Raw genomic sequence first — 12,152 nt, 5'->3', positions numbered from 1 at the left:
AAAAATAAAATGAGGCTTGGGTATAGATTTCAGTGTTTATGGCCAAATGGGATAAGGGAGTAGTATGAGGTAAGAAGAAATTACAGAGATTTAGGAAACTAGCAGAGAGAGTGAGGATTACAGAGTTAGTAATAATAATAAAAAAAGACAGCTGAAAAAATTATCAAATGCCTAGTTGTGCAACAAATTGAGTCTAACATTAAATCAATACTTTTGGGGAAGAACGATCTGAATCACCCTGTGTGTCTTTACACGTGTGTCTGTGCATGGGTATGTAATTGTGTGTTTATGTGTGTGTGCGCGCACGTATTTGTGTGTAGATATAGAATCGGTCGAGTCTCATGACTCTGCTTTATGTGAAAAAGTGTAGCCTATATTTTCAAAAATGATAAGATGGCGTATGCAAATGAAAAATTTACACGCATAGGTAAAATGACTATCATGTGTAATTAAAGTTTTCTAAGAGAAAAAAATCAATAATTTCTGATTCGAAAGCCATTATCACATTAGAATTACTAAGAATTACCGTCAGTAGAATTACTGTCAGTGTGCAGAGGAGAGAAAATAGCAGGCCAAGAACTCCGTTCGCGGACCCGAGAGTGAGTGACCCCTGGAGAGATGGCGGGTGTGAGGAAGGCGGAGGACGGCGCTGGGACAGCTAACTGGCCGGAAGACAGGTGTGCCGCGGTGTGCAGGCGGCCCATTATCTTGGTCGGTGGACAAGGACTTTCAAAAACTAGATACGAAGCTCAGCGGAACGGAGAGCCGGAAGGGAGGTCAGCGCCCTCAGAGGAAAGGGTCACTTGTCCAAGACAGACGGAGGTGGCACATACTCTTCTTATGCAGTAACTTTGGGAGTTGTAGCCGATTGGCCGTCCCTCCTGTCCAGTAGATGGTGCTGAAGAACGCACGGCGTTTCTCGTGTCCACCCGTACGCCGACGTGGGCAGGGGGCTTTCACCGGGACTGTCCCATTTCCCTAAATATGTTTTGCTCCTCAGTTCACGCTACAACGTGCATCGTTGACTCAGAAAATAGTTTTTTCTTATGTCGAATGGCGGATTCTCCCTCTACAGCCCCCGCCCTCCCTCTGCCCACCTCCACTTGGGCAGCCAGCAGGGGCTGCTGTGGGCCCCGCTCATCCGCCAGAGCCACCTGCGCCTCTGTCCCCCGTGGGCCCGAGAGGACGCCTCCCGTGGGGCCAGGCAGCACTCGTGGTGCATCCCCCCCGGCGCTCAGGCTGCCCTTGCCCTACAAGCTCCTCCCTCCATCAGTGGTGCGGTCTTGTCTTCGAGACACAGGCTTTTAGGGTTATTTACTCACACGTTGCATTTGGCGTTGTCCTGCTCCTGAGCACAAATCAGCTGTGTTTTCTTGATTAAGTCCGGGACATAATGCCATCACAGTCAGCCAAGGTCCCAATTTGCTTTTGCACACACCCGTAACTATGTCGCCTGGACCAACGACCCGAGTGATCGGAAAGGGCCCTGGGAACATCCAGCACCGTCCTGTTTGAGGGCCGAGCCTCGGTGCACTCACCTCCAGGACCCCTGTACAGTTCCGGGCGCTCTCAGAAGCCCCCCAGCCAGGGCGCAGATGAGGAAGGGGGGTTTACAAGATGCACAGAGACAGCACCTCGCCCGAGAAGGTCAGATAGGGAGTCGGATAAAACCAGGAAGCACGTCGTGAACATCAGCCTCTTCCCCCAAAGCACAGGACTGGGGTCACTTATGCTTTACACGCTGAAGGCGCGATAACGACGGGGAGAAGAGGGATCCCTCTATGCGGTAAAGAGTAATTTTCTATCACTCATTCTTACGAATGGGAGTGCAGGCTAAAAAGAAACAAGTAAGTGTGGGAAAGATCTAAATAAATGTGTAAGGGAAACTTCCATACATGATGACTACAGGAAAGCGTGACTGTGAGTTCTGTCTTAGAGATTTAAAGCTCACCTCATGTCAGAATGCCATAGTCTCGTACAGGACACGCTAGCGACAACAATATGGACTACCAGGGTGCTTGGCAGGCTCAGGTGGTGGAGTGTCTGAGTCTTGATGTCAGCTCAGGTCAGGACCTCGCAGCCTGTGAGCTCGAGCCCCGAGTCAGGCTCCGCGCCGACCGCGCAGAGTCCGCTTGGGATTCTCTCTCTCCCTCTCCGCCCCTCCCCCACTCGCACGTGCACGCTCTCCTGCCCTCTGTCTCTCAAAAATAAACAAACTTTAAAAAATATACACTACCGCTCAATCTGAAGCAGGTGACATAAAGATGAACTCAAACAACGTATCAGCACTTATAATGGACATACACTGCCGGGCGCCTACTGTGTGCTAGGCCTCTGTCAACACAACTCCACTTGTCCGGGCCCCGCTCAAGGTCGAGATTATCACTGTCCTGTTACACACGCCTGGAGCCGCAAAGCGCGTGAGGGCGGAGCTGGGGTGGGAGCGCGGACTCAGCCGGCTCCTTCCGCCGTGCGAAGTCTGTCCCTTCTGTTTGGGCTTCGATGATGGAAAGTTGCTAAGCCAAAAAAGGTAAACGTAACCGACAAAAAAAAGGTTTAAAGGGCACCCAGGTGGCTCAGTTGGCTGAGTGTCTGGCTTTGGCTGACGTCATGATCTCATGGTCATTGGTTCGAGCCCCGCGTCGGGCTCCGTGCTGACGCTCGGAGCCTGGAGCCTGCTTCGGATTCTGTGTCTCCCTCTCTCTCTGCCCCTCTCCTGTTCACGCTTTGTCTCTCTCTCAAAAATAAACAAACATTAAAAAATTTGAAAAAAAAAAAAGGTTTAAAGAAAGGGTAGAAACTGCCGTTACTTATTTCTGAAACTCTCACATTTGGTGACTCTGGGAGGCCCTGGGAGGCCCCAGTAAAACGCAGCACTGCAGGCCTTTATTTTTACAAAGTTCTCCTGCTCTTTTGACTCGCAATGCAGGGGGTGTGAGAAACTAAGCCCGTTTCCATTCCTTTATCCTAAGAGATTATTTAAGCGGGTGTCACGAAATGGCCAGACAAAACTTGCTTTGAATTTAAACTTCTTCCAATTTTATGAATTTTATAGTTTCACTAGAAGAGAAGATCTGTCCCCCACTGTCTGGGTTGGAAAGTCAGTTTACGTTGACCGGGATTTTTAGCAGCATCTCAACCGTTTTTAAAAAGCCCGCGCACGAACGAGCGTCGGGCGTCCCCAGCCTCTGCTGGTCTTCCTGCCCCCGCTGAGTCCCACCTGCGCGCACACACTCTGGGGGACCGAGGGCCTTCCCCTACCTTTCCTTCAAAGAATTTTCTCCTCAACTTGGCGTCCGTGGGCGGCACTGTTCTCCTCAGGTCTCGGTACCACTTCCTCACCACGTGTCCCCTCCAGGAGGCCTGGATCCTGGAACACAGGTGTTTGAAATGACTGACTCAGGACGGCTTCGACAGGTGTTTCAAAACCGGGCGAGACCGGGGTGGGGTGGGGTGGGGCCGCGGTCAGGGCGGGAGGCGGCAACATCCCCGAGACCTTGAACGTGAATCCTCACGGCTGGGCTGCAGGACAGTGCGTCCCAGGTGGGCCGTGGGGCCCGCGGGCGCGGGGGACCCTTCCTACCTTGTCGCACACTTTACTTTGAACAGCCGCGCTCCGTCGTGAATCACTCTGGTTTGGTACTGGTTCTTTCTACAGAGGGGGCAGGTTTTTTTATTTGCGAATTTTTCAAAAGCCTGGAGGCATGCCTGAAGAAAAACATTGAACGTTTTATAAGTAATTACTTATAAATAACATTTTTACTTCTAGTGTAATTATAGCGCTCTTTTCTCTCATAATTATGAGACAGTCCAATTTAGATTAGAGCATAAAGGGAAGAAGTTTCATCAGATGTTAACACCTTCCTCATGAAACTTGTTCCAAAAAGTGAAATTTTACAAGAATGTACATGCAGCTACATCAAAAACTCCTGCCAACAGCTCGCGTCAAGGGAGGTGACGGCTCGTGCGTGAGGCTACCGCAGTCGGGCCTGGGAAGCGGGCCGTCACTTTGATGTGCGCCACCAGGAGGAGTGCGTTATACAAACACTTGCGGGTCTTTCGTCGCAGAAGACTCGGGACTTTCAAAACAGGATGAGCTGCACCGTAGCCTAAAGTCGTATTTCTAACTCTAAGCGGTGGTTACGGATAAGGCAAGTGGTTCTTTTCAGGAGACTTTAAATGAGCGATCGCTACACGGGCGACGCACTGCGCACTTTACGAGGGAAGGAGGCGGGACTCACTCACTCTGTGAAACACATGGGAACATGAAAGCAGCACCTGTTTGCGAGAAGACAAAAATGTTTGAAGTTTAAATTGGTTTTCAAAGAGCAGCAGCATAAATGCATTAATTAAAAGAAAAATTCTGAATGCTTAAAAGGTAGGCTGTGTTGTTTCTTTGAAAAATTAAAAAAGCAGATTAATAACCTTGATATTTCTAATATTTAAAGTTGAGCACAGCACAGGTATATCATCTCGACAAGAAAAACTCCATTAACAACAATCTGAAACGTCAGACACAGGATGATTGCTAGTAAGCCGTTAAAATGAGTGTGTTAAATACATTAGGAAATAGATGTGTTTCCTGGGCAGACCCCGGGAGGGAAGGGGGCTGGCGCGTGGGGAGGGAGGTGCCCAAGGAGGAGACGGGGGAGCGCGAACAAATGTCTTTGCTTAGGGCTTTGTTCAACTGACAGCAGCTTTATTAATTCTAACACACTTCAGTTTAAACAGCAATAAATCCTACACACATACGAAACACTTGTTCTCTCTGAAATGCAGGGAAAGTGTGCTCACAAGAAAGCATCACCTCTCTGTGACCCAAATTCTCCACCGCATAGTGATATTCTGGGCTGTGGAATAAGGAAGAGGGTAGGTGGTTCTTCTGGAAGGAGAACCAGGGGGTGATACCAGGACACCAGCCCCAGTGAGCTGCGAGCACGCGCACGGAGGGAGCCCGGCGAGAGGGCCCGCGGCCCTGGCTTCTCCCAGAGAGGAGGAGAGGGGCGTCGAGGGGCTCAGCTCCCAGCAGCCTCTAACACTACTCCTGCTGTGAACACTTCCCCGGTTCCCCCCACCCCCCTCCTTCACTCTACTCTTCCCCTCTTAAATAGGAAGAATGGAAGAAATACCGGACTAGGTAGAACCCACAAAGTTAAAAAACCTTGACTTGAAACTGACTGCCAGTAAGCCTAAACTGGAAAACCTTAGTGACGCGGGTCCTCGTTAATTATCGCCATTAATCTAACAGCACCCTTTGGTGTGCTCCGTTTTGCATTCTTTGTGGAATATCCGGCAGTGTTTCATCAGCACATATTTGAGGATCTATGTTCGATAACACTGTACTTCTGTATATTTAAAATAAACTCTTTCTTAATGTTTATTTTGAGAAACAGAGCATGAGCTGGGGAGGGGGAGAGAGAGAGATTAAGAATCCCAAGCAGGCTCTGAGCTGCCAGCGCAGAGCCTGATGTGGGGCTCGATCCCACGAACTGTGAGGTCATGACCTGAGCCAAAATCAAGAATCAGATTTAACCGGGTGAGCCACCCAGGTGCCCCTAAAATATACTTTTAAACGTCCATAAATGTTTGTTATCGGCAAACATTACCTGGGATAAAAGTAAATGACCAAGTGGTGGTCCATATGCTAGAAGCTGGGACTAGATTCCAGCTGACCTTGAACATACTTCCTGAGTCACGCTGGTGTGGGTCACTCGACTCGCTTGTGCCCTCATCTATTAAATGGGTACAATGCCTCCCTCTGGGATGCGCAAGATAACTGAGGTCCTCTGAAATCATAAATGCTGGAGGAAATACCAGCTGTTGTTTGTGACTAAGGAAAATTCTAAACACAGAACAATAAACAAAGTAAACATGCAAAATGAACACAAGTGTCTGCAACTGTGACCAAACGAAATAAAGACTGAGTGAGAAATGCATAAAAACCAGAATGGAAGAGATGGGCATGGTGCATCCCGTCCCTGCTCCCTCCAAGACACTTGCAATAAGCTGTCATTCTTCATACACCAGTCAGCCTCAGTATTTACAGCGTAATTAAAAAAGACGTTGCTGGGGCCGGAAAGACTAGTTGTGGTTCTAGTCACTCTTGCCCCACTAAAGTACTAAATTATCCTAGATGATAATTCTGTGGTTTAAGGGCTAAAATCTCTCCCAGATCCCCAGCTTTCATACAGGTAAGATGAGGTCTTGATAGAGACCTGGAATACAATAAGTACGTTTAAAATAACTTGTGAATTCAAATTAGTAAAGAACAAACGTTTTATGGCTGTGAACTAACTTGTTAACGATGAAACTCATTAAAACAAATTAAGTTTGAGAGTTATGTGCCAGGCAGTGAGGAAAGCCCGAGGTTCCCAGGCTATGAACTGAGAGCCTGCTCCGACTCTGTTTGCTGTATTTTCCAGCAAACCTGCACCTGCTCGGTAGGGAGCATGGGCAGCGCCCACAGGAAGGCACTGTGGGGCGGCTGCGAGCTTAACACAAAACACCAGATCCTCGAGGGGGGAGCGCCCCTAAGTGTGAGGGGATCACAGGAGACTGGGCAGGCACCGTATGCACAGAAATCTCTATGACGCGCCTCGACTGCATATTGTCTAGAAGATCAACCTTACTATGGTAAGGGTTCGTGAATAAAGACGTTAAAAGATTTTACTTAAACATTCTTATACAAATTCTTTGGAGATTCAAGTTTTTCTTTTTCTTTTTTTTTCTTTCTTTCTTCCTCCCTTCCTTCCTTCCTTCCTTCCTTCCTTCCTTCCTTCCTTCCTTCCTTTTTTCTTTCTTTTTTCTTTTTTTTTTTTTTTTTATGATTTCAGTTCACAAAACAACTTAAAATTCCCCTTTGCTCTCCTTTTTCCTGCACTGCAGGCCTCCACTCACCCTCTAGCTCGTTTCCGGCCAGGGGAACAGGAGCATTCCTTTTGTACAGACTTTGTGCTTGAGAATATCATTCAGTAAATAAACAAAACTGTTTAATGAGAGTGTTTACCTCTCTCACACACACACTCTAATTAACGGAAGAGAAAATGTAAGTATTTGAGGTCACGTAGGCGGAAGAAATTGGAGAAATGAAGGCTGGGATCTTAAGCTCCAGCTTCGTCTAGTCCCCAAGCCTGCTTATCTGATTTTCCCGCTACACACCTGGGGGCGAAGTTCAAATTCTTCTTTGCATATTGGGCATGGCTGCGTTGAGTCCCCTTGCATGATGGATCTTTGTTTCACTTTTTCCCATTCCTCTGATGATAGTGGCAATGGGGGAGGTTCAAACAGGCCCAACTTCTGAGCTGAAGTGAAAACAAGAGAAAATGAAGGTACAATACATCCAGAACACAGTACTCATAATTTAATGACATTGTTTTGCAAACAAATTTGAAAACAAAACATACGGCGTACTTTCTTCCACCGTATGGGGAACGCTGGTCTTCTATGGGTGCTAAAAGTCAATGGCAGGAACGCTTTTATTTACAAAGAATTTCCCATACTTGGGTCATTTTCACAGTATTCTCCACGTAGGCAGGACTGCTATCGGTTTTCAGGGAGAGAAGCTGAAGACTCTGACGTTTCCACGTGTCTTGGCCAAAGGTTCTCACTTGTCGCCTATTTTAGGGTTCAGCCTTCAGTGTTGTCTTCTTCCGATTTAGCCCACTTTTTGCCACCAGTGACCTTCACAGAATGAGCATCAATCGAGTTTATCCCTTGCTAAAGATTCTTATGAGGCGGAATTACTGTCAGGATGGACTGACCACCGAAGCGATACTCGACAGCCGGCATGTGTTCTCCTGGGTCAAGTGTGGAGCTCGTGCCACAGTGGGAGTCAAGTGCTTCCCCGGGGGGGGGGGAGCAGGTGCGGCGCCCCCCGTGGGCTCTCTGCAGACGGACAGTGAGGTGTTGCAGCTGGAAACCAGAGTAGGAAGCTGTGCCAGGGGCACTCTGAGCACCAACAGAGCGCTCCAAAATGGGAACTTGTGTCGTGGAGACGTGAGCGTCAACTGGAAGACAGGAAGGGGGAGTGAAGGCCAGCTGGCCGAGAGGAGGAGCTGAGGGAAAGCAGGGGTAGAACATGGGAGGGCCAGCGTGGGAGGCCTGCGCCCACATAGACGGCCCAAGGCATGGGCCCCCACGCACCTGCTCCCGGGAGGTTGCCAGTGGGGCACATGCCCGGAGGAGTAGTGGCAGTCAGGGGTGGGTACAGGTGGGAGTGCAGGACGGGGCCAGCCCTTGGGGCACATGGAGGAGACCCCCGGCTGTGGGCCCTGCGCTCGCCCCGCACAGCAGTGATCCACATGGGAGCACGGTGATGGAAGGTTCCAGAAGGTGTGGCTCCACAAACTGTCCTTTAGTGTACTGAAAGAATATGCTTCTAGGAACTTTTTTGGGGGGATAATTTTGGGTCTTTTCCTACCAGTTATTAAGACATATTACAAAGCTCTTATTAATTAAAACAGTAAAATACTGGTCCAGAGACAGAAGCCCCCAGATCATAACCCTCCTCTCTCTCCCTCTGTGTGACCGTGGGATCCTGGCACAGGAGGAAGGGGGGTGCTGCGGCTCAGCAAACAACACATAACAGTGTGCTGACATAAATGCTTCTGTCAACTGCTGTTCCCAGTACCTTGTGCAAAACAAACTGTGACGAGGTCTAAATGGGAAAGGCAAAACTCTGAAGGTAAATAAAGAAAACGTGGAAAATCTCTGTCATCTCGGAATGGATGAGGATTCCTTAAATCCCCCAAAGCATAAACAATAACAGAGAAAAGCCGATGGATTTAACAGTAATCAGAAGGAATATTTTATTCAATAAAAAATAACACATAAAATTAAAAGAGGTGCCAGGCCAGGAGCAGATCTTCTCAGTGGTAAATCAATGAGGGATTAATATGCAGAGTACATAAAGAACACCACCAAACCAGCAAACGGAGACCTGACTGCAATACCAGGTAAAGGCAGTAATGAAACTATGATTTGGGCGCCTGGGTGGCTCAGTCTGTTGAGCGTCTGGCTCTTGATTTCAGCTCAGGTCACGATCTCACCGTTTGTGAGTTTGAGCCCTGAGTTGGCGTCCACACTGTCAGCACGGTGCCTGCCTCGGATTCTCTCTCTCTCTCTCTCTCTGCCCCTCCCCTGTTGGCACATGCACCCTCTCTCTCAAACTAAGTAAACTTAAAAAAAAACAAAACATGATTCAACCTTATTAGTGATTAATGAGCAGAACAGTTAAAACTTTTTTTTGCAAATGTGAACAGCTCCTGAAAGAGTATGTCATTTCCTCTCCTCTTTAATCTCCCTTATTTTCCAAGTTGTGAAGTTCTTCCTGATGTCTAATTTAAATCTTTCCTGCTAAACTATGATGATCATCTACTTGATCAAATCCGTAAATTATAGACGCACAACGGAAGACAGTCACTAAGTTATTATATAACATCACACCAAGCCTCTGCATGTTCTCGAGCTACGCCGTCTCCTAGAACACGACCGACACTGTTTGCGGTTCAGAGGACAGTGCCAGGTGTCCGCTGGGCACCGCTGTGGTGGCAGGCTCCCCTCCACGCTGTGCGGCCGCAGCCCCCAGGCTTCCCAGCACGCCTCCAGCCAGCACACGCGCGCGAGGGCTACACGCCCCCAGACAAACCTATTTTCCGTGCCCGGCATCGTTTAAAACTCTTCTCTATTTCTAAATTTACAGCCTAAAGTAATTTGAGACTTGCAAAATGTTGTAAAACCAGTATAAAGAATCCTCGTGTGCCTTTTACCCAGTTTCCCCAAATGTTAATATTTTACATAACCCTCATTCGATGATCAAAATGAGGGAATTCATGCTGATCTAGTAGCAAGTGCCAGTTAGTCTGTATTCCTCACGGATCTCGCTCTTGTCTCACTGAAGTCCCCTTTTTGTCCCAGATCACACACTGCAGTCTGCTGTCCTATCCCCTGCGTCCCCTCTAATCTGGGACGGTTTCTCTGTCTTCGTTTGCTCTCCTTGACACTTTTGAAGAGAGGCCCAAACTGTAGAATGTCCGTCACTTTGGGTGTGTCTGAAGCGTCCTCATGACTAAATTCACATGTGCATTTTGGCGACGGCACTTTCTCAGAGCACGGGGTTGGGGCGCGTGCTGTCAGCGTGGGGCCCTATGGTGACGGCACTTGGATCACTTGGTCAGGGTGCTGCTGGCACAGTGTCACCAACGTGAGGCTGCGGTGTCTCCCTCTGTGGTGAGTGGACACTCTGTGAGGCTGTGACTACATCCTGCGTCTCAACATGGTCTCCCACCGGCCTCAGCATCTGCCGATGCTTGTTCTTACTGTGCTGTTGGCCAGACGGTGATTTTCGGGCCCCGTCTATAGATTTATTCTCGTTCTCCTGTGAGAGTGCCTGATTTCCGCCAGTGTGGACCAGTGGACAGTGATCGTGTTCTACTATTTTTACTTATTCATCTTTATTTTCTTGCCCAGATCGTCCCCGTAATTTTTAAACTTGAGTACGTACATATATTTCTGTAAGATTATAAATGAGAATAATTTCTGTTCCAGAAAAAAAAAATTACACTATTAATCTCAACTAGATTCATTAGCTCTAATAAGCCAAAATATGAATGATGAGATGAACTTACCTAAAGTTAAGGGTGGTGGTTTTGGATCAAGAACATATTCTCTTTCTGGATCTTCTACTTTAGGGCCTTGTACCGTTGTTTTAAGCCCAGTATCTATTACTGCTTTTGTATTTCTTTTTAGAGACTTGGATCTGGTGTCTCTCTGTTGTGCCTTTGTCTTGGAAGGATCTGCTATTGAAAGATTTCGAAGCTGAAGGTCATGTAAAATGTGATCTTGTAAAGCAACTGCAGTGACTGCTAAGTTATCTTGTTTAGATGAATGACCCTAAAAAGTAGGAAAAAAGCCTTACATGCAGAACGTTATGTAATACATCATCTGGAAGAAAACTTGGGCTTTACTACTCAGCCCTGGCAGCACACTAGACCAAAGTTAATAGTAAACAGTGCTTGACCCATGTCACCTAGGTGCAGGGAAGCCCGGTGTCCCCATTTGTGTTGGCAATACAGTAATATCGTTTAATTACTGAGGTCTTAAATATGAATTAATTCGTCATGACCTATAAAAGCTGCGCATGCCTGAACACATTCTGTTTCACTACAGTAAAATTAGACTCAAGGCAAATCTGGCTTCTGTAATATGAAAGAGATTCTTGCATTTAAGTACGTGCCTTTTTGGTGAAAACAGACAAAAACTGCACAGCTATGGGATGCTTTAGTGGGGACTAAGGGGACAGTTCCTCTTTGGGGCGAGGTCTTGCAACTGTATTTTTATACTTTCAGATGGCTGAATTAAAATGTATTCAGGAGTAAAACAGTGTTTGTTTACACGCAGGATTGCATACCTTACGTTGTAGCATGCTGAGTCCGGAGAGGCGCCGCTCGGCCCCGTTGGGTTCGATCGTCGGGTCACATCCCTTGAATTCTCCCACCGCAGAGACAAAAGCAACAGAAAGTCAGAGTTAGAGTGTACGTAAACATCTCTTCTGAAGTTTATGGGGAAGGTATGTTTGGGAGTCTGATTGATCCGCGAATGTCTGCCAGAGCGCAGCACTGAGCCACGCGCCGTGATTCTAGAGAGACTCACACCAGTCACGACCCACTGAGCCCTGTCCTCAAATCTCCAGCTAGTGGGAGGGAGCCTATGAATATAAATGAGAACAATCCATTGCTCGATACACTATTGTACGTAAACACAACAAAATTTCAGACTGACGAGGTCAGAGAATAGTAAGTGAAGTATCTCTTTAAGAGGACATTTAAGCTGGGGTTTGAAGGACAGATAAGAGGGAAATGAGCACACTTAACACCCCGGGATCAGGAGGAGACAAGGCACTGGGGAACTCGGCCTGTGTTTATTATTTACGGGGGAAAGGGACCACGAGTATCCTGGAATTCAAGGGGAGTCCTGTGACCTCAGTCTGTCCAGAACTTAGAGATACAGAATACGGGGAACAAACCTGTTGCTGGGCAAGATACTATATCTGAGTTGTAGTGTCCTCACCTTAAAACAGGCGTAATAATGCACTCCTTGCAGGGTTATTTTTAGGATTAAATGAGACCACCCTGCAAAGTGTCTAAAGGGCCCTT

The 12,152-nt window shown here is 47.6% G+C and overlaps 1 protein-coding gene across 2 annotated transcripts in view; it reads right to left on the bottom strand.

Moving 5' to 3' along the window:
• RNF32 (ring finger protein 32) overlaps window positions 1-11,458 on the bottom strand; it is a 34,904-nt gene extending 23,446 nt beyond the window's left edge. Inside the window, exons 1-6 of one of the 2 annotated variants that reach the window (XM_047097664.1) lie at window positions 11,408-11,458; window positions 10,626-10,890; window positions 7,159-7,301; window positions 4,246-4,278; window positions 3,584-3,708; window positions 3,262-3,370 (exon numbers count right to left, since the gene is read on the bottom strand). In XM_047097664.1, the coding sequence (XP_046953620.1) occupies window positions 3,262-3,370; window positions 3,584-3,708; window positions 4,246-4,278; window positions 7,159-7,301; window positions 10,626-10,890; window positions 11,408-11,422 (690 nt within the window). In that variant the 5' untranslated portion in view covers window positions 11,423-11,458. The remainder of the gene's footprint in view (window positions 1-3,261; window positions 3,371-3,583; window positions 3,709-4,245; window positions 4,279-7,158; window positions 7,302-10,625; window positions 10,891-11,407) is intronic. The other variant, XM_047097663.1, reaches the window with a different exon arrangement.
• Between the last annotated feature and the right edge of the window lie 694 nt (window positions 11,459-12,152).

This window comes from Lynx rufus, unplaced genomic scaffold (assembly GCF_022079265.1).
Source record: "Lynx rufus isolate CCGP_SWC_20201006 ecotype Redwood Valley unplaced genomic scaffold, mLynRuf1.p SCAF_4, whole genome shotgun sequence".
NCBI classification, from domain to species: Eukaryota; Metazoa; Chordata; class Mammalia; order Carnivora; family Felidae; genus Lynx; species Lynx rufus.
This window is presented reverse-complemented; position numbering and strand designations above follow the sequence as displayed.